Raw genomic sequence first — 25,660 nt, 5'->3', positions numbered from 1 at the left:
AAGAGCCAGAGGATCAGGGAGTTTCCTGTGAGACTTTAGTCTCCTAGTAATGTTAGAAATCAATCCATAAAGTATCACAAACATATCTATTGGTTTTCTGGTTTTTGATTTTTTGGTTTTGTTTTGAGACAGGTTTCCCTCTGTAGCTCTGGCCACCTTGGAACTCACTTTATAGACAAGGCTAGTCTCTATGAATTTGAGACTAGCCTACCTCTGCCTTCCCAAGTATGTGGATTAAAGATGTGTGCCACCACCACAGGCCAATTTTTAAGTATTTCAAGGATCACCTCAAGCACTTCTTACATAAATGTCCAGGGGCAAGAAAAAGTGTTAAAACTGAACTGTGTTGATGGCAGGGATATAACTGAGGCCTTACAAATGCTTGGATATGTCCTACCTCTTGCCCCCAAACAGAGTTCTTTACGAGACATTTTCTCTTAGATGAGTTTCCTACTTTCTCATTTGTTCTTTAAAATCTACTAGCAACACTTGTGTTGTCTATATTATACATGTGCTCTTTTTTTTTTTTTCCTTTTTCAAGACAGGGCTTCTCTGTGTAGCCCTGGCTGTCCTGGAACTCACTCTGTAGACCAGGCTGGCCTCGAACTCAGAAATCCACCTGCCTCTGCCTCCCAAGTGCTGGGATTAAAAGCGTGCGCCACCACTGCCCGGCTATACATGTGTTCTTAAAAAAAGCATTCACTTTTATTTTTAGTGCTTATCAATTTTAAATTTATATATTTAAATGTGAACATTTTCATCTGCGCTTTTGTCTTCTATTACAATTGGAAAACAGGGCTTTTAAAATTTTTTTTCCACATACAAACCTTTTAAAAATATTCCTAGGAATTAACTGATTTTTATATTTTGTTCTAAAACTGTATGTATTGTATTTTTCTATATTCTGTAGAATATGACCTTTATGAGGCTTGATATAAAAGAGCAAGGCAATTTCTCATTGGATTCTAAACTGATAAACAATTACATAATTTGTTGAAATCTGAAGTTTTTCTAATTATTAGTTACATACATGAATCTATTTTGGAACTGCAGCCTGTTCCATATAACTATTTTCCAACTTCCTACAGAACTATTGAATCATTTTAAATGACATTTCATACAGTTTTTTGATATTGATGAAGCATGTTTTTTCCATTCCTTTTATGTTCAACTCCTTCCTAACTACTTTGATCCATTCAGATCTTTTTATTTGGGAGATTAATTGGAAATATTAAACTTTTAAGTCATATGCTGAAGAATCAAATCTTATTAACAGTCTTTCATTCCACTGATATTCTATGCTGTTCTAACTAGAGAATATGATTATCTCTTAAGGGAAACAAATTATTAACTACAATGTTTCTTGCTGTAATAAGCTATAAAGATTATACCTCCTATTTTATTTTTAAAGATTATTTTTCATAAGTAGAAGTCTAATCTTTTAAATTATACATAAAGTACCTTTTTGTTACTAGGTTTTATTACAACAGTTACACTACTTTCCTACTTTCCTGTGGGTTTTCATTCCTTATGGGACTTGGAACTAGATAAGCTCCACATGAGCGCTCTCTGAGGGCCAGAAAGAACTAGTCAGCCGTACCTCGCTGAGTTCATGCTGCCTCTGCATCTTCTTTTCGAAGGTAGACTTCATTTGTATAAGTAATTCATACTAAAAGAAAACATAAAATTGCTGTTAAATTTGATTTTTGAAGCATAAAAATGTCTTCAAAATGATCAGTAACTCACCTTATCTAAAACAGTCTGCCTTTTGGTCTCCAAGCTATTCTCCAGAAGGAGATTTTTTCCTGTAAGACAAATCTCTGCTTATTTCCCAGCACAGATCACACTTTTCTCAGGAATTATGAATTAAAGCAAAGGGAGACATACTTGCTAATTCCTCAATACTTTTTACTAGGTCTTCCTTGTCAGTAATGATTTGTTTTAGTTGAGGCAACATCAGAAACTGTTCTAGTAATACGTCCTCCTGTTCATTCATATCTGTGAGCTGTGACACACTAAAGACACAAAAGAAAGCAAATCATTAATAAATATTAGTCATCTGTTTTTTCTTCATGATGATAAATGTTCACAATTTTCCAGCTTAACTTGTGTGATGGGTAGTTGTATGTGACATAAGCTGAAGTCATCTGAGAGGAGGAAACCTCAGCTGAGAAAATTGCCTTTATAAGAGTAGGCCACAGGTAAGCCTATAAGGCTTTTTCTTAATTAGTGATTGATGTGGGAGGGCCGAGCACACTGTAGTAGAGAGCAAGCCTGAGTCATATGCAGTTACCCAGCAGAGGTAGACAGATAGGCACAGGAAACAAGAGGGAGCCATGTGGCTGGTTAGAAGTAATGGAAGCTGTTCACACTATTTAGTCCTCCTCCTGTAGTTTTGATGTTTTCTTAACTTTTATAGTAGGTAAACTTTTAAAAAGAAAAAAAGAAAGACAATACTTTATAAAATAGCCTTACTTTTGGAACTTGAGCACTACTATAATATAAACTAACTCTTAAGATACATGCAACACATCTTTTCTGTTGTGGAACTTGCATTCTTTACATGTTATAATTTTATGTTTACACATGAACTAAATACAAAGGAAGTCCAACGTTATATTTTAAATCATGAGATTATTCCCAAGGCTTTAATATGTGTAGTGCTGGTAGAATATATTCTAAAGACATGAAATTCCAAATTATTCTTAATTGTATTCAATGGTCTTAATACTAGTAGCCTTATGATATTATAAATCCTTAAATGGAAAAAACTATAAAATGTTTTATTCATGGTACATCTTTTTTTTTAAAGATATTTTCTTTATTTACATTTCAAATGATATCTCCTCTCCTGGTTACCCCTCTGAAAAAAATATCAAAAACAAAACAAAAGTAAAAAATAAACCCTGTTTCCTCCCACCTCCACCTGCTCACCAACCCACCCTCTCCCACTTCCTGGCCCTGGCATTCCCCTACACTGGTGCATAAACCTTCATAGGATCAAGGGCCTCTCCTCCCATTGATGACCGACTAGGCCATCCTCTGCTATATATGCCACTGGAGCCCTGAGTCCCACCATATGTGCTCTTTGGTTGATGGTTTAGTCCCTGTGAGCTCTGAGGGTACTAGTTAGTTCATATTGTTGCTCATCCTAAGGGGCTATAAACCCCTTCAGCTCCTTGGGTCCTTTCTCTAGCTCCTTTCCTTGGGAACCCTATGCTCAGTCCAATGGATGGTTGTGAGTCTCTACTTCTGTATTAGTCTGGCACTGTCAGAGCCTCTCAGGAGACAGCTATATCAAGATCCTGTCATCCTGCACTTGCTGGAATCCACAATAGTGTCTGGATTTGATGATTGAATATGGGAAGGATCCCCAGGTGGAGCAGTCTCTGGATTGACCTTCTTTCAGTCTCTGCTCCATCTACAACTCCTTAGATAGGTATTTTCTTCCCCCATTTAAGAAGGAATGAAGCATCCACACTTTGGTCTTCCTTCTTCTTGAGTTTATTGTGGTTTGTGGCTTGTATTTTGGTTATTCTGAGCTTCTGGGCCAATATCCACTTATCAGAGAGTGCATACCATGTGTGTTCTTTTGTGATTGGTTACCTCACTCAGGATGATATTCTCCAGATCCATCCAATTCCCTAGGAATTTCATAAATTCATTGTTTTGCAAATTGATCCACTCCTATCTCCTCGTAAAAAGCTCAAGTCCAAGTGGATCAAGGACCTCTACATAAAACCAGATATGCTGAAACTAACAGAAAGAGCCTCGAGCACATGGGCACAAGGGAAAATTTCCTGAACAGAACACCAATAGCTCATGGTCTAAGATCAAGAAATGAAAAATGGGACCTCATAAAATTACAAAGCTTCTGTAAGGCAAAGGACACTGTTAATAGGACAAAACAGCAACGAACAGATTGAGAAAAGATCTTTACCAATCTTATGTCCAATAGAAGGTTAATATCCAATATATACAAAGAACTCAAGAAATTCGACTCCAGAGAACCAAATAACCCTATTAAAAAATGGGGTTCAGAGCTAAACAAAGAATTCTCAATTGAGGAACACCAAATGGCTGAGAAGTACCTAAAGAAATGTTCAACATCCTTAGTCATCAGGGAAATGCAAATTAAAACAACCCTGAGATTCCACCTCACACCAGCAGAATGGCTAAGATCAAAAACTCAAGTGACAGCAGATGCTGGCGAGGTTGTGGAGAAAGAGGAACACTCCTTCATTGCTGGTGGAATTGCAAGCGGGTACAACCACTCTGGAAATCAGTTTGGTGGTTCCTCAGGAAACTGGACCTAGCACTACCTGAGGACCTAGCTATACCACTTCTGGGCATATACCCAGAAGATGCTCCAACATGTAATAAGGACACATGCTCCACTATGTTCATAGCAGCCTTATTTGTAATAGCTAGAAACTGGAAACAACCCAGATGTCCCTCAACAGAGGGATACAGAAAATGTGGTACGTCTACACAGTGGAGTACTACTCATGGTACATCTTATGTTCTATGAAAAACAGTACCTTAAAGTCTAATCCTGCCACTGTATCAGCTATAAATTTGAATAAAACTTTGGCTTCTAATAAAATTAGTTTTTGAATATATTATAACTTTAGTTTATTCATCTATATATATTAATCTACTAAAGAAACAAAAAAATCTATTTTGAATTTATCAGAATCTAATATATTCACCAAAAAAATCTCAAAGACTGCAAGTCACATAAGAGAAAAGAACTTTTGTTACCTTGGTAGTCATGACATCTAGAGCAATCCCTAGGTACAGACCGGTCATGTAACAATTTATCAGACTCAAGTTGGTTTATACTACTTACCCCACTAAGACCTAGTACTACGTGATTGACCGAGAAGCACCTATTGGTCAACCGCAGAAAAGGAACAAGTCAAACACTTTTAAGTCATTTTATTTAATTTGAATATGAAACTATAAACAAAACAGATAAGACCATCTTTATTCTTTAAGGTTTTTTTTTTACCTTAGTTCTGAAAGTTCTGGAAATGCATCAGGAATATCCGGCATCTTATAACCAAAACCATTTTGGTTAATCTAAAGGAGAGTTTTAAAGAGTATTAGATCTCAGCTATACTTGCGACTGATTGCATTTACCATCTTGAAATAACTGAAGTACTGCATCTAGCAGTGCTTTCACTATTGGTCTACCACACATCCATCTCTGCACAACATACCAACACGCACCTCTTCCCCACCAGTCTATTTCTCTGGACTTCTATATAGAGTTTACAGTTTACGGGGGTTGTGGGGGAGGGTGGGTCTTAGAAGAGCCTGTATTATTAGCCTGTGTCGAAGCATATGATTATAAAATAAATCTCATGAGCAACTGTAACAAGTATTGAGAATTATCTGTGGATTTTATAGATATAAATGAATACACTTCATTTAAATAAAGACATTAAACATACATTAATAAACTACCAGTACTGAGTAGTTACATATTTAAGTTCTTCATCTATCCTATTTAACTAAAATAGGATAGATGAAGAATATAGTACCAATTACACTCCAAATTTTCCCCTAAATTTAAAAAAAAATATATTAATAATAGTTTCATGTTGGGCAAATGGTACAGGCGTTTAATCCCAGTACTCAGGAGGCAGAGGCAACAGATCTATCTCTATGACTTCAAGGCCAGCCTGGTCTATAGAGTGAGTTCCAGGACAGCCAGAGTTACTCACTGAGACTCTGTCTCAAAAGTTCAAATAAATAATAGTTTACTTATAATCTTTTTTAACATAATGATGAAAGATTTTGGGAAAAAAAAACAAAATTCATTCAGGTTTCTATTTTTAATGACTATAAAATATAAAATTGGTAATATTGAACATAATGTATATACAGATACTTATTTACATATATCTGTATGTGTTTCTGTGTGTGCGTATGAGTGTATGTGAGTACAGGAGCAGGTATGTGTGAAGGTCAAAGGTCAACACTGGGTGGTTTTTTCTTCTTCTGAAACAAGGTTTCTCACTCAACCAAAAACTTAGCAACTGTTACATCTAGAGTAATCCCTAGGTATAGACTAGTTTAACAATTTATCAGACTAAAGCTGATTTATACCACTTATCCTGCTAAAAGAACAGTGAAAAAAATTTAAATCATTTTATTTAATTTGAATATGAAACTATAAGTAAAACAGACAAGACCATCTTTACTCTTCATGTTTTTTACCTCAGTTCTGAAAATGCATGAGGGATAGCTGGCACTTATAACTAGGCATAAGTTAGCATGCTTGGAACTTTATGAAAGGTGCCAGAGATCTGAACTCAGCTCCTTGTGCTTGCACAACACTTTAATGCCTGAATCATTATGCTAGCCTCTAAATCCACAGATATAGTTTAAACACAAAATACTGGGTTTTTTCTATAATGTTACATGGCAACTGCTACCAGCATTACTTATAAATATATAAATTTTAAGCCAATAAAATGCTGGAAGCCTTGAGCATGCTGCAATAGCTCCTCTTTGATCTGGTACTTGCTTCTCTGGTACAATCCAATCTTGTGCCTTGTCCAATAAATCCTATTTGACAGCCAGACAGATCTGTTACAGGCAACTTTACAAACATGCCACCGGCATATAGTACAAGGCCTCTGTCAATGTTTTCCAATCACTTTGTAACCTCCAATCACTTTACATAACCTCTTGATATCCTCAAAATTTTATAACTATCTTTAAAAATCTGGCCCCAAGCATAAATTCATCATTCATTTATCTGCATCACTTTCCACTGAGCAACTACTAAGTATGCAGTATGAAGCACTGGGGATAACGTAAAAAACTAGAATGATCATTACTTCTACTTTGGTCTCTGGAGGTAGTGACCTTGTCTCCCACAACTCTGGACTATCTCTAGAAACGACATGCACAAGTCCTCATTGGTTTACCTTTTGGAGTTTGTTACCTGAGATGACAAATATGATTTAGTCTTTTATGCCAAGCTTAGTAGATGGGACATAATAAAGGCTGGCTGACCAAACACCTATTTCACAGGTACAAAACAGAGACTCCAGAGGTACCAACCGATGCTGAAGATTCTGTTGTGGGAACCGGTAATGGCAGACTTGAAATGATGCCAAAAGAAGGTGCCACCGGCTTGGCTGCTGTGTAACTTGTGGTTGAAGAAGAAACAGTGTCAGCTACAGACAAAGGTGTGATACTCCTGTTAGCTTCTTGTGGAGGATATGAAGGAAGAAATGGAAACCCCTGAGAAGGGTATGGAGGCATCCCACCTGGATTGCTATACAGGCTGAAGAAAGAGAAGATCATTAGGTAGGTGTTAGGAGTCAAATCACCCCTAAATTGTCCTGAATAACAGTGGTTATACAATTCCATACATGGAAATTTCTTTTGGGAAGTGATTTTTATAATTAAACTAAATTATTTAAGTCATACAGTATAAGTGCCTCAGAAAAGTGTGGTTTCTAAGAAAAGGAGGAATGCTCTAGAAAGCATCCGATCCCACTGCTCTCTGTAAAGTCTATCAAAAGTCATATTGAGTTGTCAGTATTCCAGTGACATCTCTTAGTTCTGTTTCTTTATGGAGGGGATTTAATCCAGAAAATTTACTCAGGTAGATGTTGCTAAATGGCTTCTGATGTTGGGCAAAATCTACCTTAAAGTTGAGGTTGTTTTTCTAGAGATTTTAAAAGAAAAATGAAATATATGGATGAGCTATTAGAATGTTAAAAACATTGCAAACAAATTTGTACATAAACACAAATGAATATTTTAAAAAGTAGCAAATCATTATTTACCTGGGACTCAGTCAGGCAGTAGGATAGACAATATTTACCAGAATGGTTTAAAGCTAACACATTTCTCCCTTAAAAGTGAGAAGAAGCTGGCTTCAACGACCAGCTGAATTCCAGCACTAGATAGAACCAAGCAAATCTCCAGGAGTTCAAGGCCATCCTGTCTGTATAGTTAGTTCTAGGCCAGACAAGAGGACCTTGTCTCAAAAAAATAAACAAAAAATTGGAAGAAATCAAATAATACAAGAATGAGGAGTATTTCAGGCCTAAATGAAGACTGAAAAAAAAAAATAGCACAAATACATACATTTGAGTTAATAATAATTTGATCTATTAGTGACTGTCATATAAAGAAAAGAGACTTATAGGTATATTTGAGATAATCCTAAGTAACTACTAAAATATTTCACTTTATATTGGTATAAATTCTAAATTATATAGAACTAAATTTTAAAGAACTACTATAATCTTATTTAATGACAGAAATTAACCTGAGTTGGAAATTTTCTTGAGGAAAACATTCATTATGGATTTTGAAGTATTTTCTAAAAGTTTACATGAAAAATACTCATGAACTGAAAGAAAATAATCTGAAAAAGACTACAGAGATATTACCTCTTCCACACATCAAAATAAATTATATATAACAACTTAAAAATTGACACATAGTACTAGTGAATAGCAAGGAAGATTAATTGAATTAAAATATGAATCAAGTTGTTAAAATTTAAAGTAGAAACAGAGTAGTTAAAAAAACAATATTGCAATGTTTGGTAAAAAGTAAGAGCCAAGTGCTTAAAGCATAATAGGATTAAAAACTAAAGGACCAAGGACTCAGTTTTCAAAATCTTGAACTAAAAAATCTTTGGACTATTTGGACCTTAAAGTGGAAAAGGTATGAAGGGATTATTATAATTCTAAAGTCAGAAGTTATTAAAAAATGAAATTTTACACTTGTAACAACAAAACAAAACAAAAGGCTTCCAATAACACAGAAAAAAGGCCAATGGTAGAGAATTTCCCAGAAAGCCCAAAGCTGTGGGCTCTGTCCCCGGCATCGCAAACTACTAACTAACACAAATAAGGCCAAACCAGCTGAAAGCCCTACCACACACAGAAGAGTAACTTCTCTAACACATGAAGAATTCCCAGCAACAAGGGTAACAGCAAGTAGGGGACACATGGTATAAACTTCCATAAAATGAATGTCCTTTAAACAGGATATTGTGCGATTAAACTGTTAGATAACAAACTAAAGAACTTTTTTAAGCCCACAAAATAGGCAGAGATCTCTTCTGACAATATCCCATACTGGAAAGGGCTCGGATAAATGGGCACTGTGTATATGTGAGTGAAGATGGGTATACCTAGGAGAGAAGACAATTTTGCAGTATTTATCGAAGTACTATTTCTAGAAACAAGGACAATATTAAAATGCACATAAGAAAACCAGACAGCTCAAAGAGATGCACTGTCACATTTACAAGGAAAGTCATGACAAAAGGAGAGTGCGTTAGGGCCACAGCACAGTGGTAAAGGTGGCACAACACACATAGAGCCAGGCATCAACTCCCAGCACACACAGAAGAAACAGCAGGGCTATTTTTGCCAGTGAGTGGCTTTTTTGTTTTGTTTTTGCTTTTTTTTTAAAGACCTGATAGCTTCTTTGCTTTTCAGACAATAGCAACAAACCAAGGTCAGAGCTTCCAGCAAGGCTGCTGATAACAAACCAAGGTCAGAAATGTCTACATGGGACTTCCAGCAAGGCTGCTGAGAGATAACACCTTAATGTTTTTAGGTGTTTTCCTTACTGGACAGTTAATAGGGCGCTCCCTGGATCCTGGAGGATTCATTACTAACACCTCTGAAAGGATCTGAACTTTACTCCTAAGTCTTGGGGAAAGCAGAATGAGAGACTGGATATTAAATCACAGGAAGTCTTGTCTCATATATATTCGGCAGCTCATTCTCTCCTGTTCCACGTATTAAAGCCAACAAGTCAAACAGCACCTTCAACACTATATAGACATCTCTCTAGACAGACCATCCAATTCACTAGGTGCATTTTCTTTACCCACATTATTGCAAGAAACATTGTTGGTTGACTTTCTAAACTATGAAGCTTATTTTTGAATGATCATCTTCTCTAGTAAAAAGAAGCATCTCTAGTTTTTAACCCCTGCTCATCCAAAACTCTCTCATACTTTAGATTTTTTTCTTAGGGGGTAAAATAATTCTATTTCCAGGTGCCTCCCAAAAGTTATACTTGCTACAGATTATAAAAATTATGGATTAAAACACATGTATTAGCTAAGTCTGGTGTGGTAGGTAGGTTTTTAATCTTAGCTACTCAGAGGCTGAGACAAGGAGAACTAGGAGTTCAAGGCTAGGAACTCAGTGTGGCATTGTCTAAAAATTTAAAAAACACACAGCAGCTAGGGATGCAGCTCAGGCATAGAGTGCTGGGCTAGCCTGCTTCTAAGTTTGATCCTTGGTGCACTACCTTCCCACAAAAAATTGCATGAGTTACTTTACTCGCTATGACAAAAACAAGTTAGAGAAATTTAAAAGACAGTTACAGAGCCATCTCTAGTGGTTAGCATCTCTAGTCCACTCTACTCTTTGGCTCAGTTCTCACCTACTGTCTGAGTGGGCCTGCCTAGAGACTTTTTGCTATAGTCTAGATGCTAACTAAGCTCTGGGCTAAGCCTCTCTTCTACCTTCCCTTGCCACATTCATTACATGTTCCTTGTTGATATATATCTTTGAATCCTGCCCCAGATCTCCCTTTTTCTGATTTCTCTCCCTGTATGACCTCATCTCCTGCCATTTCTATGCAACTCCCCTTTTAAGATGAGCCTCAGCTGGGTAGTAGTATTGCATACTTTTAATCCCAGCATTCAGGAGGCAGAGGCAGCAGCCTAGTCTACAAAGTGAGCTCCAGGACATTGAGAGATACTTGGAGAAACCCTGTCTTAAACAAACAAACAAAAAAAACAAAACAAACAAACAAACAAACAAAAAAACAAAGGGGAAGGAGGAGGGAGAGAGAGGGAGGGAGATAAGCCCATTAAATAGCTTTCAAGGTGCTAGAACTCAGTGTACAAACCAGACTGGTCTCCTACTCATGGAGATCAGCCTGCCTCTGTCTCTTGAGTGCTAGTATTAAAGGTGTAGAACACTATACTCTCTGTAACTCTCAAATCTCTATTTTCTCTGCTGTTTGTCTCTTGAGAACCCCATACAGGTCAGTGCCTATGGCAGCAGAAGTGCCTCTGTCCCTGATGGCAGACTGGGAGACAGTCTTTCTCTGACTGACTGTTTATGTCTGTCTGTCACACACACACACACACACACACACACACACACACACACACACACACACTTATATTGATTACTGACCAGATTTGAGGAAAGAAAACATGCTTCTCTTCTTGATGGAGAAGTGGCAAAGCTTAAAAGGCATGTGAGTTAGGAATTGTGACAGGCATTTTATCTTGAAAGATAAACATTGAGACTTAAAAATGAGAAATAGCTTTGATATGCCTTTGATATTAGCACATTTCAGATTTTAGGTAGTGCTCTCTTGAAAACACTGCTCTCTACTTTATACAGATTCTTCCTTATAGATTCTAAACTCATTAATATATCTGGTGTCTACCTTGGTAAAATGGCCCAGTCAGTAAGTGCTTGGTGCATAAGCATGAAGACTTAAACTATTATTCCCAGCACCTATTTAAAATCTGGGCACAGAGACATACATCTGTAGCCCGAGACACTGTAACCCTAGTACTGAATGATGGGTGAGCAATGGGAGATGAGGATTCATGGAGCTCACTGGCCAGTCCAGCTAGCCAACTGATAAGCTCAAGATTTAGTGAGAAACTCTGAATCAAAAATAAGATGAGACCTCCAATGAGGAAGATAATCTGACATCAACCTCTGGCCTGCACGTATACATGGTCATGTGCATGCATGCATACATACATACATACATGCATGCACACGCACACGTTAACACATACACACATACTTTACTGGCTGGCTTTGTATGTCAACTTGACACAACTAGAGTCATCAGAGAGGAAGGAACCTCAATTGAGGAAATGCTACCATGAGACCCAGTTGTAAGACATTTTCTCAATAAGTGATCAATTGGGGGGGGCAGCCCATTGTGGTTGGTGCCATCCCTGGGCTGGTGGTCCTGTGGTCCTGGGTTCTTTAAGAAAGCAGGCTGAGCAAGCCATGGGAAGTACCTCTCCACGGCCTCTGCATCAGCTCCTGCCTCTAGGTTCTAGCTGTGCTTGAGTTCCTGTCCTGACTTGCTCCGGAGAGCACACCATAACAGGGTCTGTCTGCAGCAGGCTGGGATGGAGACATCTCAGAAGCCCTTGTTAAAAAAGATGGCAACTGGGACCCTGAGAAGCAGGAGACACATCCCTCCAGGGGACCCGCCATCTGAAATAAGAGACTGCCTGCAGGTGGCCGGGATGGAGACATCACAGTAGCCTGCAGCAGCTCTTTGTTAAAAACAGTTGTTCCCATTTCTCCTAACCTTAGCCCTGGACAGTGGCTGTATAGATTTCATTTGTGTGTGACTGCTTTTCAGTTGGCCTTTGTTGCATATTATTCTATTATAATAGACTTTCCTATTTTTTTCTCCTTCTGCTCTCATGAATTCTGTGAAACTAGATGTTCTTTGATGTAACAATTCTAAAACAATTAAAAATTGAGGCATGGGGCACTGCACAGCACAGTCCTAACGGCCCAGGTGCTTGCTGTGGGCTCTCACCTTAGAAACAATGTAATAACTGCACAATGGCATTTCCAGATTAATGTTAGACTTGCAAAGAAAGTTTAAGAAATTATTAGAAAGTGAAATAGAACCAACATTGGGACTGCAAGAAAGGAAAATTAAACTATTGAAGTTATGAAATAACTTTTGCACAACATTTAAGAGTGGTTCCTGGATAAGCAAGTATGGAATACATAAAATTATATACTAGTAAAACTAAGTCAAAACACTGAAATGCTTAGGAGAGTCATTGTGTGCAATGTGCAGAAGCAGAAAGTTGGCAGAACTACTGAGTTAACTTGACTCTCTATGGCCACTGCTTGGCAGCTTTGCCCATGTCATTTATCACTAGAGCTTCACAAGAAAATGCAAGTAGCTGACCTCGGAGCTCTGAGTTCTAAAGTATAGTAAGTCGAAAGGTAAAGTTTAAGTAATGATAAGTTTGCAATTATTATTATTTTGGCCACAGGCCTGGGAATAGGGGAAGCTTGAAAGTTTTGGGAACAATTGTAATTCTTGATTTTTTGTGGGATGTGGTTATTCTTTTGAATTTAATTTGGCAATGATTATACAATGTCTTTTTTTTTCTACCTGCTTTTGAAGAATCAATAGAAGTCTGGGGCAAGAAAAAGGTGAGAGAGCAAGTGAAGAGCAAGTGAGGTGTGCATGAGGTGTGTGTGAGTGGAGAGAACGTGAGAAGAGTGTGTGTGTGTGAGTGTGTGTGTGTGCACGTGCGTGAGTGAGTGAAAGGAGAATGCGGGTGATGTGTGTGAGATGTGTGTGAAGACTGTGTGTGTGTGAATGAAAGGAGAGTGTGTGTGAGATGTGTGTGAAGAGTGTGTATGTAAGTGAAAGAGGAACACACAGAGGTGTGTAGGGGTGTGGGAGTTCAAGAAAAGAAAGCAAACAGGAGAAAAGCAGCGTGCACAGGAGAATGCAGAGTGTGTGCAGGCTTAAGCTGGGGGAGAATGAGAGGAGAGCAACTTTAAGCCTTGAAAAACTGCCTGTCAGCTTGTACTGTACAGTAGTCGATGTCTGTTTATTATGCGCCTTCAAGACATCCCTGCTTCCAGTTGAGAACTCCAATCCAGTGTTGAGGCTGGCCCCCGACACTGACTTCCTCCAATGATTGACTATGATGTCAAAGTGTAAGATGAATAAACCCTTTCCTCCTCAACTTGCTTTTTGATCAAAGTATTTTCATTCCAACAACAGAAATCTTAACTATGATACACACTTAAAAATAAAAAGAAAACATATCTGGTGCCATTTCTCTTTCCTCCTTTCATCTTTCTAACAGAATCAGGGCTTCACACAACCAAGGCAAGACTATATTTGAGCTGAACCACTAAATCATAGTGTGTATCTGATGGAAACAATGGTCCAAATGTAGAACCAAATCCAGCTTTACTTCATGAAGGGTCATTGCCACAAGGAAAACCATCACTCCATCAAAGCAGTGAGCCCAGCGGGGTGTCAGAATCCCTGCATTTCTCTGTGATGGGTAGGTAGGGTCCTACAGTAAGTGTCACAGGCTTGTTACCAGTGCATGCTTCTATGTGTGGGATGGTGATCTTGTCACTTTAATCCACCATTCTTCAGCCTAAGAGCTGTTCTTGAGGAACACAACTGAAGAACCTCTGCTATACCTCAGCACGTTTTAGATAATGAAAGTCAAATCTAAGCATGAGCCTCAGTCTATAAGAACTGTGGAAAACTATTGTGAAAGCCTGGACGTGGTTTTGCATATAGGACAGAGATGAACTCTAGTGATCAGAGCTATGACAGACTGTGGTTTTTTAGTTAGTTTTTTTTTTTTGTTTGTTTTTGTTTTTTTCAAGACAGGGTTTCTCTGTGTAGCCTTGGCTGTCCTGGAACTCACTCTGTAGACCAGGCTGGCCTCGAACTCAGAAATCCACCTGCCTCTGCCTCCCAAATACCGGGACTAAAGGCATATGCCACCACTACCCAGCTCAGACTGTGTTTTTTAAAATAGTTATTGCAAGATTTCCAGTGCACACTCCCCACAAACACAGGCTTTTCTTCAATTCTTCCACATTAGTGAGAAACGAATTCTATACCTTTCCCGCCGAGTGGACTTAGACTGAAGCAGAAATGATGATGGCAACACCCACTTACATCTAGATCTAAACAAGAAGCACAGCTTCTACTGGCTGGTGTGCCCTCTTTCCATGTGTCATGCTATGAGGAAACCCGGGCCACCCTCAAGGCAATATCTGATGGCCTCCACTAAGGTCTTAATATTTGGCTAACAAAAATTGCCAGACAAGAGATTTCAGTGAGTTTTCACCTCATTCACATTTCTTAAAGCCACACCAGGAAAGGAAAAAAATAAAGGGATGTTACTGGATGAGACCTGTGAGACAGAAACGAAGAGTACCTAACAAGGAAAAAACACACAAACAAGCAAAAGAACCCACCAACTAAACACAGAACCTACAAATCATCTATCTGGCATGACAGAACAAAAAAGGGCTAAAAAGAATGCTTGGCTCTGCAATGCTTAATTCTCAAGAGTCATGTAGCAAAAATACCAAATAGACTTACGAAGATATAATTTCTCTAAGAGGAGGAGGAAAATTTCTAACAGCTAAAATCTTCATCTATTACAGTAACAGACCAATAAGTACTAGCCAATATGAAATTCAAGAATAGCACCATGTTACTGCCATCACAAAGGTGGGTGGACGGTCAACTACAAAAAGATGACACAGCCTTCTAAAAACTGTGGCCTTATGGGCATAAAGGTGAGATCTCATTTAAACATCCCTTTAATTTCTTTAAGCTACTTTTTAATTGTGATAAATGAAAGTATGTGCTAAGGTTACATACTATTCGTATACTTACTATGGAAATGTTGTTGAAGTAGGAGCTAAAACTGGAGGATTCTTCCAGAACTCATCCAAAAGACTTTGAATAATTTTTCCAAGATCTGAGTGCATTGTAAACTGGAAATAACAGTGATACATAATGATAGATAGAAACCCTCTCAAAAAGTGGTAACAAAATTTCATGTGACTAAATGTCATTCTAAATCTTAACCAATGTTTGCAGGCAAGAATAAATAGAAAAGGGGGCTGAAGTGAGGGCTCAGTGGATAGGAGCACTTTATGTTTTTGCAGAGGCCCCAGGTTCAGTTCCTCATACCATCATGACAGCTCACATCCATTAAGTGCAGTTCTGCGTGACCTCTGGCTTCTATGGGCTGTGCATTCATGTTCACATACATTTGAGGCACAACACTCATACACATAAAATAAAAAATAAACAGAAAAACAAGAAAACTGTATCAACATGATTTACAACACTTTCTGATAAAACCAGTACTATAAATATCAGGTTAAGAGTCTTTTCAATCAATAATGGAGCTAAAATATTCCCACACTTCACAATAATTTGATTGTCCAAAGGTAAATACTTGGGGTATATTAAGTTTTACCTTATCACCATTAATCAACCACATTGTATACAAAGACTTAAAGTAAACAGTTTTCTCCAGGGAAATTTAAAATTACTAATTTCAAGATGAAAATGTCTGTACATTTCAGATTTCAAAAATAATAAAAATGGCCAGGCGGTGGTGGCATACACCTTTAATCCCAGCACTTGAGAGGCAGAGGCAGGCAGATTTCTGAGTTTGAGGCCAGCCTGGTCTACAGAGTGAGTTCCAGGACAGCCAGGGCTACACAGAGAAACCCTGTCTCGAAAAATCAAAAAAAAAAAAAAAAAAAAAAAAAAAAAAAAGAATAATAAAAATGTAATAAATGTATTCTATTACTCTGAAATAAACTGTAGCACATACGTACATTGCTTACTAATGGAGAGGTAACATATAATCCTTGACTATCCATTAAGTGATGTCTTATTGGTGGATAAACACTAATCACTGGTTTTTCCTGAGGAAACTGTGGAGGAAGTAATCTAGAAAAGGAATAACACAAGAAATCACAAACAAATGAAAAAAATTACAACATGTGACCATAATCTTAAAACAAAGTTACTTAAAAGCAAATTAAATGTTCACATTGACTTATATGGATTAATTCTTTTGTAAGAAGTACCTTGGTATAGATTTTGAGTGACTAAAAATATACAAAAGGTTAAGTTTTGGCAATAAGATACAGTAATTGAATACAATACATTCTTTTTAATGTGTAATATGGAAACCATGTATTACAGAATAGCCTTTCTAGCAAGTCAATGAATTGATTTCAAAGATAATATAACTTACTGAATAAAAAAAAAATCTCAGCTAAAAATTAGGTCATAACTTGTATCAAGTAAATTATGTAAAACTCTATTTGCTCATTTGGATTAAGGCTCTGTCTGTGTGTGTGCGCGTGTGCACGTGTGTGTGCGTGTGTGCGTGTGCATGTGTACATACATACCTGTGCGTGTGCATGTGTACATACATACCTGTGTGTGTGTGTGTGTGTGTTGTGTGTCTGTCTATTGCACTTATCACTAAGCCTTCATTTATGTAACTTTTAAATGCTGCACTAACATCTCTCTCCTCATTCTGATGTAAAATCACGTACTTTGAAGAACAATGAGTTCTTAATTCAGAAAACTAAAAAACTTCAAACTGTTTTAAGTACTATAAAATTAAGGTTAGTTTATGAAACACTGTAATAGAAGTTTATTAAATAAAGAACTGTTTTTCAAGTTTTGAACACTCAGGATATTTCCTTTTAAACTTCTCTGTTTACATATTGCTAAGGAAATTATTTGTTGATAAAATTATCAAAAAAAAAAACCAAACCCCACACAGGAAGACCGTGACTTTGTTGGCCTCTCCTACCTACCTCTACCTGGGCACTAGCAGAGAAATAAAATGAATTCATTTATATAGAAAAAAGTTTTGTTTGTTTTGTCTATTTTTTTTAATAGCTAAAGATTTTTAAAGTAGTTTTGTAAAAGAGGCAAGAAGTGGTCTTTGGAGTCAACTAATCTGAGCATGTGTTTGCTAACGTTTATTATGTGTCTTTACTCTATCCTAATTTGTAAGCCACTATACAGATTCATAACTTATATTTGTAAAGTTGACTATTTTTTTGCCAGCACTACATATCCATTCTCAGATTTGTTCAGAGAACTAATATCAAATAAGGCCTTCTATGTCAATGTGTTAGCAATCAGCCATGACAGTTATTATTTCATTAAGCTAGCTTAGCACTATTTTATGTTATAGTTACTTTGAATGAGTTCACTTAAACAGCTTATTTCTGATATTAACTAAAAGACGAACCAAAAAAAGTTAGTTCCTATTACATGAAGTATAAATTATAATTATTCACAGACTAATATTGTTAGGCTGTTAAGATAGAAAGCAAAAATTAAAACCTAATATATAAAAATATAAATCAACGCTACTTACATATTAATGTTAATTGTCAGGTTGTTTACTGTGAAAGGCAATCTGTATTCCACATCTTTTTGTATTTCAGCTATACTGTAAGAGAAAATTTGGAAAAAGAAAAAAGATCAATGTTATCAAGCCATTAATATCGAATGCAAGTGTTAAATGCTCCAGCCTACTGAGACTTCTTAACTTGAATCGCAGAATGTGGGATCTGCTATAACTTGTATGGAGAAAGCAAACGACTGTGGCTAGAAAGGCTTACCAAGTGTTCAGGCAATGATAATCGCAACTATCCCAGGAGTAAGGAAAACTCAAATTAATGTTAGGTTTAATATAACTTTATCCAACTTATCATTAGTAGGAGCAACTGCACGCCTTCTGGGTATTATGGGCCAACAAGTCCATGTGTTCTGTAAACTGCCATTATCAACTTTACGGACAGCTGGGAATGTCTGGGTCTTAATTGCTTAAACCAAAAAGTCCAGATAAATGTGTCTTAGAGTGGCAAGATAACAGCTGCTGGCTGCTTTCCATCTCTCCTCCTCTTTCACAAGGAAGCCTGATTTTATTCTGAGCAGCCACACTCTAGTCTTTCTGGTAATTAGCTATTCTTAAATACTTTAGTCCCATCCAATAAAAATGTAGGTTGTAGTGAGGTGGACTTCTAGAGAAGCAGCTCACAGTGAAATTGAAAGAACAAGCAACTACTAGGATTCCTGTCTGCCCTTCTTGCCTTCTTCCTACTTCCCTTGGATGTCAGGCTTGCACAGTAATAGCCACTTTGAGTCATGAGTGACCCTATAAATGAGCAAAGGCATTACACAGTAATTACATAAACAAGTAGCTGGACTCCGTGATGAGTATGAAATTGTCAGCAAAATTTTTGTTTGCTTTTTTTCTTTGACACAAGTCTTACTATATATATATAAAGCCTGGAATGTTCTTGAACTCCCAATGTAGAACAGGTTGGCCTTGACCTCACAGAGATCCATCTGCCTCTGCCCCCTGAGTACTGGGATGAAAAACAAGTGTCACTATGCCTCACTTAGGTTTCTTTTATGTGAGATCGAAATAAGCTTTTATCTTGTTTGAGCTACTACTCTGGGTGTCGTTATCACTACCAGAGAAGAGTTCCCAATATAAAACCCTTATATTTGACACTCTACAAGCAATTTATCTTATTGATTACAGGCATGTTTATAACTAAAAGCTACTAAGAAATATGGAGCCTTAGGGAACTCACCTGAAGTGCTGACATTCATAATAGTTCTAAGGGGAAACACACTAAGTAGTACTCAGTAGTTGATACTTAGTATTCAAGAATCTTTGAATGGACTGGCAAATGCATAATGAACTATTTCCTGTTATTTTAGTTATTCCAAAATAAGAGCCCTTATAAAGCTTATTTATTTTCCTCATTATTGGATTATTATATTCTCAAGCCTTTAATAAAAACCTAGCCCCTCAAGTATGTAAATCTTATGTACTTTGCAAAGCTCCTATGTGTTGGTGTCCTAAGTGTTACTTTTACATTGCTGTGAAGCAGCACCATGACCAAGTCAAAACACTTAAATAGGGTGTTGTTCAGAGTTTCAGACGATCAGCACTGATCACCATGGTGGGGACTATGGCAGAAGGCAGAGAGACACTGGCCCTGACGTGGAACTTCCGAAACCTCAAATTCCCACTCCGATGGTATACTTCTTAGAGCAGTGGTTCTCAGCCTTCTCAATACTGCAACCCTTTAATATGGTTCCTCAGGCTGTGGTGACCTCCAACTGAAAAATTATTTTCACTGTTACTTCATAACTGTAATTTTGCTATGATGAATCATAATGTAAATAACTGTTTTTCAATACTCCTAAGTGACCCCTGTGAAAGGGTCATTCAACCCCAAAGGGTTGTCAACCCACAGGTTGAGAAACACTGCTAGAAAGCCATACCTCCTAATTCTTCCACCATCAACTAAGGATCAAGCATTGACACACATGAGCCTATGGGAGCCATTCTCATTTAAACCACCACAACTGGGATGAAGCTATGGATAGTTCGGATGTAAATAAGCTTTTCCCTCTAATACTCTATGGAATGATGTTGTCACTAACAAGATATAGGTAGGAAATTTGATGGTTACTTTTCTCCTTCCGTAGCATTTGTAGAACCTTCTAGAGTTAGGAATACTAACCAGAGGGAGGAAGCTTCCAGACCAGAATGATTTTTCTTTGTTCTATGACTCAAGCATATGGTGTCTTTAGCAACAGGTATTGGAAGCCAGGGTGAGCCAATGGTTTTCCTAAGGCCCTGATGTATGGAGAAGGAATGTAGTTCCTTGTCTAAACCTAGGAATATGCATGGCAAGGCCAGTGATGGCCTGCAGCCAGGCCTTAGGGAGTAGGGGAAGAGCTCCAACTTCTGATCCTGGGAACCCAACTCCTCCCCTAAAAGGGCTATGGTTACCAGTCCCAAGGCCATTCTATGTTCAGTTTGTGACACACTTGAGAGATCCTGTGTTCTTTTTGTACAATATTGCTTGATTAGCTTCCTGCTGACTTTGTCTCATTACGATAGCTTTCTGCTGACTCTGCCTGTCCCATACCCTCCACCCCCACATATAAGATGCTGTGTTTCTTAATAGACTTAATAGGGAAACAATCATAGTCCTGTCCAGCTGTGAGACTTATAAATCACAATCATAACCAACATGTCAAGACATCCATAAGGTACAATAGTGGAACTCAGACCGTGGCGCTAACCTACAGCTGCTGAATTAGACCTAAGGCTTGCTCAGTACCAGAGAAATCATGCCAGTCCTGGAACCTAGCAACAACCCAGGCTAGTGCTGCCATGGGTCTCAGTGGAAAACCTACTACCTCCACTTTACTAAACCAGGATAGTTCCTAACTACATTCTAAACACTTATCCTTATTTCCACACATATGTGAAGCACTCACCCCTCATCAATGCAATAAACACAAGCTATTGGAGAAAGGTCAAAATGCATGGAACAACTGATCTTGGGGTACTCAGCCCAAGTGGATGGATCTACAACACAACTTCTGCACCGCAGGCTCAGGGAATGTCTTGGAAGAGGAAGCAGGAAGATTGTAAGAGCCAGAGAACCAGAAAATCTGCTGTAATGTCTCCTAGAAATGACAGGGAAGTTTCACTCATTATAACAATCAGCTAAACAAGAGGCTAACAAGGACAACAGCAGTAGACACTAATGTAGAAAGGGGAAAACTTGAAGGGCCTTGCGCATAGAAGGGAGTGAGTGCCCTACCACTAAAGTTTTACTTCAAGTGTTTCTAAATCTTTGGAGCTATAAATCTACAGTACAAAAATGTTTGGTCTGCAGAGATGGCTCAGCAGTTAAGATCAGCACTTCTTCCTGCTGTAGAGGAGTTGAATTCAGTCCCAAGCACCCACATGGCAGCTCACAGCCATTTCTTAACTACAGTTCCAGGGGATCCAATGCCTTTTTCTCACTGTGAGTACCATGCACACATGTGATGCACTTACATGCATGTAGGCAAAACACTCCTAAAACTCTCATAAAAGAAGCAAATCTATAATTTTTTCAAACTTCTGTTAGTCAGAATATTGGCCACACATTTTGGTAGTTTCTAAACATGAATCCAAAAAACATATTAGCTATGGCTAAAAGTTGACTTTAAAAAATAAGCAATTGTTTATTGTTTTGTTTCTACTTACTGTTAATAAGGATTTCTCTAAATATAGTAAAACTGAACAGATACCATGTACCCAATAATCTTCAGGAAAATGGGAATACTGAATGGCTATGTCTCTATAGCAGCATATAGCTTGGTGGGAAAGTTGGGTGACTCTTGGAAAGAACAGTTCAACACACCACATCTACTCTCACAGTACTAGGTATTTCAAATGATCATTCATAAGTAAACCTCTCAAAAGGATAATTTTCATTCACCATATAAATCTTTAAAAAAAAAACAAATAATTTCTAAAAAGTAAATCATTGACAGCATGAAAAGCAAATATTACCATAAGCAGACCTGAAAATGTGAGGATGCCTGCAAGATAAAACGTGAAATGCAGGCAGGTGGTGCATGCCTATAATCTCAACCCTTGGGAGGAAGAGGCAGGAGGATCACCACTGTCAAGGCCAGCCTGGTCACACAAGATAGGGCAACAAGTGACAGCTTTTTTAAAGGATAAAGTACCTTCACCCCTACACATAGGACTAATGCAAAGTGAGGTGCAGTGTGAGGTACAATAATATGCTGTCTGAGGGAAGGCACTTTCTCTTTTCTGTGCTTATTCCAGTGCATGGAGTAGAGACATCTGCATGAGAGAGCATGCTGACAGACTTCTGAGATGTGCGGTAGGAAGTTACTGACTCTCGCCCAGTATAGGAATAGCCATTCTTTTCCCTTCTTTACCACAGGCAAGTTAGAGTGAACAGATAAAGAAACCACAAACAAGTAGAAAGAAATCTCAAAAGCAGAAATAAGAGCATCAAAAAGTTTTCAAACGGAAAAAAATATTAGAAGGTAGGAACCTGACTCAACAAACCAGAAAACAAAAACAAAACAAACCTCAAAGAAACAAATAGAAGATTTCAAATTTGTTTGCTTAATATCTTCATAAGAATAAATTAATAAGCATGAACATATAGCAGTATAAATATGCCGTGGATATGAACATGAAAAACGAAGAATTTTAAATAGATAACTTAAGTAAATGGTATGTGGTATTTGGAAAATACCTCAGCTAAACCGGTCTCCTGGAGAACATGGATGGATATAAGAAATTCTAAAGTCAACTGCTTGATTTTGTTTGTTTTCAGAACTGTGTGAAATCCACCCACTTATTTCATATATCTTTTCAGCAATGTTCTAAACACATAGGATAATGACCATGGACACAGAAGACACTGGCAGAGAACAGAGTGGGAAAACTTCACTGGAGTACATTCAAAAGTCAACTAAGACTTAGCAACAAGGAAAAGGGGATTGAAGAACACACTCTTGAAAAAGCTTCACATGCAGAATAAACAGAGCACCTGCTACAGTTTAGGTTGGAAACGTTCTCCAAAGGCCTGGGTCACAAGGCTTGGTCCCAGCACTGGTACTGGAAAAGTGAGGCTTACAAAGTGGCCAGCCCACTGACTGAGGGATTTAGGTTACTGGAAGCATGTGCCTTAAAGAAGATTATAGGACTAGAGTTTCTGATTCTGTTTTTAACCTTGTTATTGAGGGAACAGTTGTGCAACCCTCTGCTGTCACCATGTGCTGCCTCACCGTGGGCCAGGAAACAGGGCAAGCTTGTCAGCAGTGGAAACCTCCTCCTGTCTCAGTGAGCAACACTTGGAGTATTTGATTTAATGAGGTTAATCTCTTTAACAACTAAACCTTTACTACATTTTTTTGTTTCTACTTCTGAGAAAAGGTTATACCATGTTTTCTAGGTAGGCCTTAAACATATGGTGTTCCCGCCTCTGTCTGCTGAAAGCTGGGACTCCCACCATGTGTGGTAGCTTCTGGTTATACCTTTAAACACGCTCCTTTCTGACTAGTCTCAAAATTTCCCAATTTTTTCTTCCAAATGTGTTTGCTCTCAAGAGTATCCATCCTGCTGCCTGAATGCTTTCCTACATCAAAAACACTACTCCATTCATTTTAAGCTCAGTTTCCCATAAAGTTTCCAGAAAGCCAAGTTTCTGCTTGGTGATTGCCTCTGGCCAGATAATCTATAGTTCCTACCTCATCAGCTGGACTTCTACTGTCTCTGCATTTCTCTATCAACAGTCTGGTCTTCTGAATGCCTACCAGGTACCCACTAAGTTCTATCTAAACGATCCTAGGCTGTCACAAGCCCTTGCTCCAATTTCTTCCTAACCAGTTCCAGTGGCCTTTCCACACTGTTTTAGGTACAGTCATACAAAGACTCTACTTTTTAGTAGCTTAATTTTAGTTCACAGCTGAGATTTTAGCCCATGATTGGCTGACCCCTTTTGAGGGAGGCCTATGGGGAGCTCAACATCTCCTTATTCTTCCTCTTATGAAACATTTTATTGCAACAAGTTAACCTCAAATGCCTATAGTGGTTAGGGAATGCCTGTGAATCTACAGCTGCTTTGCTTATACAGTAGAGAATGGTAAATGGGATGAGGCCAGCCTAGCACAGAGGACATTTACTGTTAACTTGAAGTAAATGTTTTTATATAAAGATTGTTGCCAGATGTTCCTATTTTTAAAAGAAAAGTTAGAAGAGTCATGATGGGGGTTAGGGGTATGCGTTAAATTTAACTTTGATGCTCCAAAAATAAAGTCTTTCAAAAGAATATTGGAGACTTGGAAACTTTAACATAAAGTTTCAGATTTAAATACTGAATATGAATCCTTCAATAAAAATAATAGAATAGGTTAAAAGATAACATATATCCTCTTATTACAACAAGTTTATTATGGTTTGATGTTTGTGAATCTTACAAACCGAGAGTAAAATGTGTAGAAAGGCTTACTAGAAACCAGTGAGCTAAAGGGTTAGGGCTAAAGCCTTTCACTATGAACAAATAATAACGCTTAAAGCTGTAAGTAATGACTGCACAAAAGCTTACTCTCAAGAGAAGCTGCAGGATTTAGGTCTGAGTAATCAAAAAGGACTGTGATCCATATCTAACCCGCATTCATCCCCAGCACTGGGATTATGTTTAAGAACCACAGACAGAAATTGGGTAATTGGAGTAGGTGAATGTTTTACAAACAGACTGTGCATCTAGTACGTGTTAGAACTACAACCAGAAATCTAGGACAGTTTCGTTACAAAGCTTCTATTCCAGCAGTTCTCAACCTGGCTTTATCCCTCTGGGGACTGAATGACCCTTTCACAGGGATCGTCTATGACCATCAGAAAACACAGATATTTACGTTACAATTCACAAAGGTAGCAAACTTACAGTTATGAAGTAGCAACAAAAATAATTTTATGGTTGGGGTCACCATAACATGAGGACCTGCATCGGAGGGTAGCAGCATTAAGAAGGTTGAGAACCACTGCTCTATTTCTTGGTGCGCCCCCTACAGGTCAACAAGACTGGGATTTACTTTGTTTTGTGCCTTAAAGAATGTCATTACACTACACTGAAAGGCTTGAGGAATCAACTGACTTTCTAGGTTGAGTAGAGCAAAGAGCAACCAGGCAGTGAATCCGTTCAGTTCAGTGGTCATAAGGCATGAAAGGATTGCAGGGCAGCAACCATCTGTAGCTCCTGACTTCTTGGCTTTCTTTCATTAGGAGTCTATTAGTTGTATAAAAGGAAAAATCAATTCTGTATGCCATTACAAATAACTTAATATACTCTTGTTGAATGCGTAGACAAAGCAGCACTCCCATTATTATATAATTAATTAGTATTAAAATTAATGCAGAAGCCTTTTACCCGGGAGATCCAGGTAAAGGTAATAAAGATGGCTTATTACTTGTATAACCTTGAATTTACAGTTAATTATAAATAATAACTGCTACTCATAACATAGCTTTGGGTTGTTTTAGAGATAAAGAAATTAATAAAGAGGCTAATTAACTTTAGATATTGAGAAAAGAGAGACCTGTTTAGAACAGCCACTACTACCTCATCTATTTAGAGTGTGTTCTAATGTGGGTGCAGCACAGATACATTCTACTAAACAG

The 25,660-nt window shown here is 37.9% G+C and overlaps 1 protein-coding gene across 1 annotated transcript in view; it reads right to left on the bottom strand.

Moving 5' to 3' along the window:
• The window catches only part of Vps37a (VPS37A subunit of ESCRT-I), a 38,092-nt gene that overhangs the window by 8,200 nt on the left and 4,232 nt on the right, over positions 1-25,660 (bottom strand). The window contains exons 2-9 of the mRNA XM_031339584.1: positions 18,005-18,079; positions 16,434-16,548; positions 15,475-15,575; positions 7,081-7,306; positions 5,015-5,085; positions 1,888-2,015; positions 1,747-1,805; positions 1,601-1,669 (exon numbers count right to left, since the gene is read on the bottom strand). Coding sequence (XP_031195444.1) covers positions 1,601-1,669; positions 1,747-1,805; positions 1,888-2,015; positions 5,015-5,085; positions 7,081-7,306; positions 15,475-15,575; positions 16,434-16,548; positions 18,005-18,079 — 844 coding nt within the window. The remainder of the gene's footprint in view (positions 1-1,600; positions 1,670-1,746; positions 1,806-1,887; positions 2,016-5,014; positions 5,086-7,080; positions 7,307-15,474; positions 15,576-16,433; positions 16,549-18,004; positions 18,080-25,660) is intronic.

This window comes from Mastomys coucha, unplaced genomic scaffold (assembly GCF_008632895.1).
Source record: "Mastomys coucha isolate ucsf_1 unplaced genomic scaffold, UCSF_Mcou_1 pScaffold22, whole genome shotgun sequence".
NCBI lineage: Eukaryota > Metazoa > Chordata > Mammalia > Rodentia > Muridae > Mastomys > Mastomys coucha.
The sequence above is the reverse complement of the archived record's forward strand: the minus strand, read 5'-3'. Positions and strand labels throughout refer to the sequence as shown.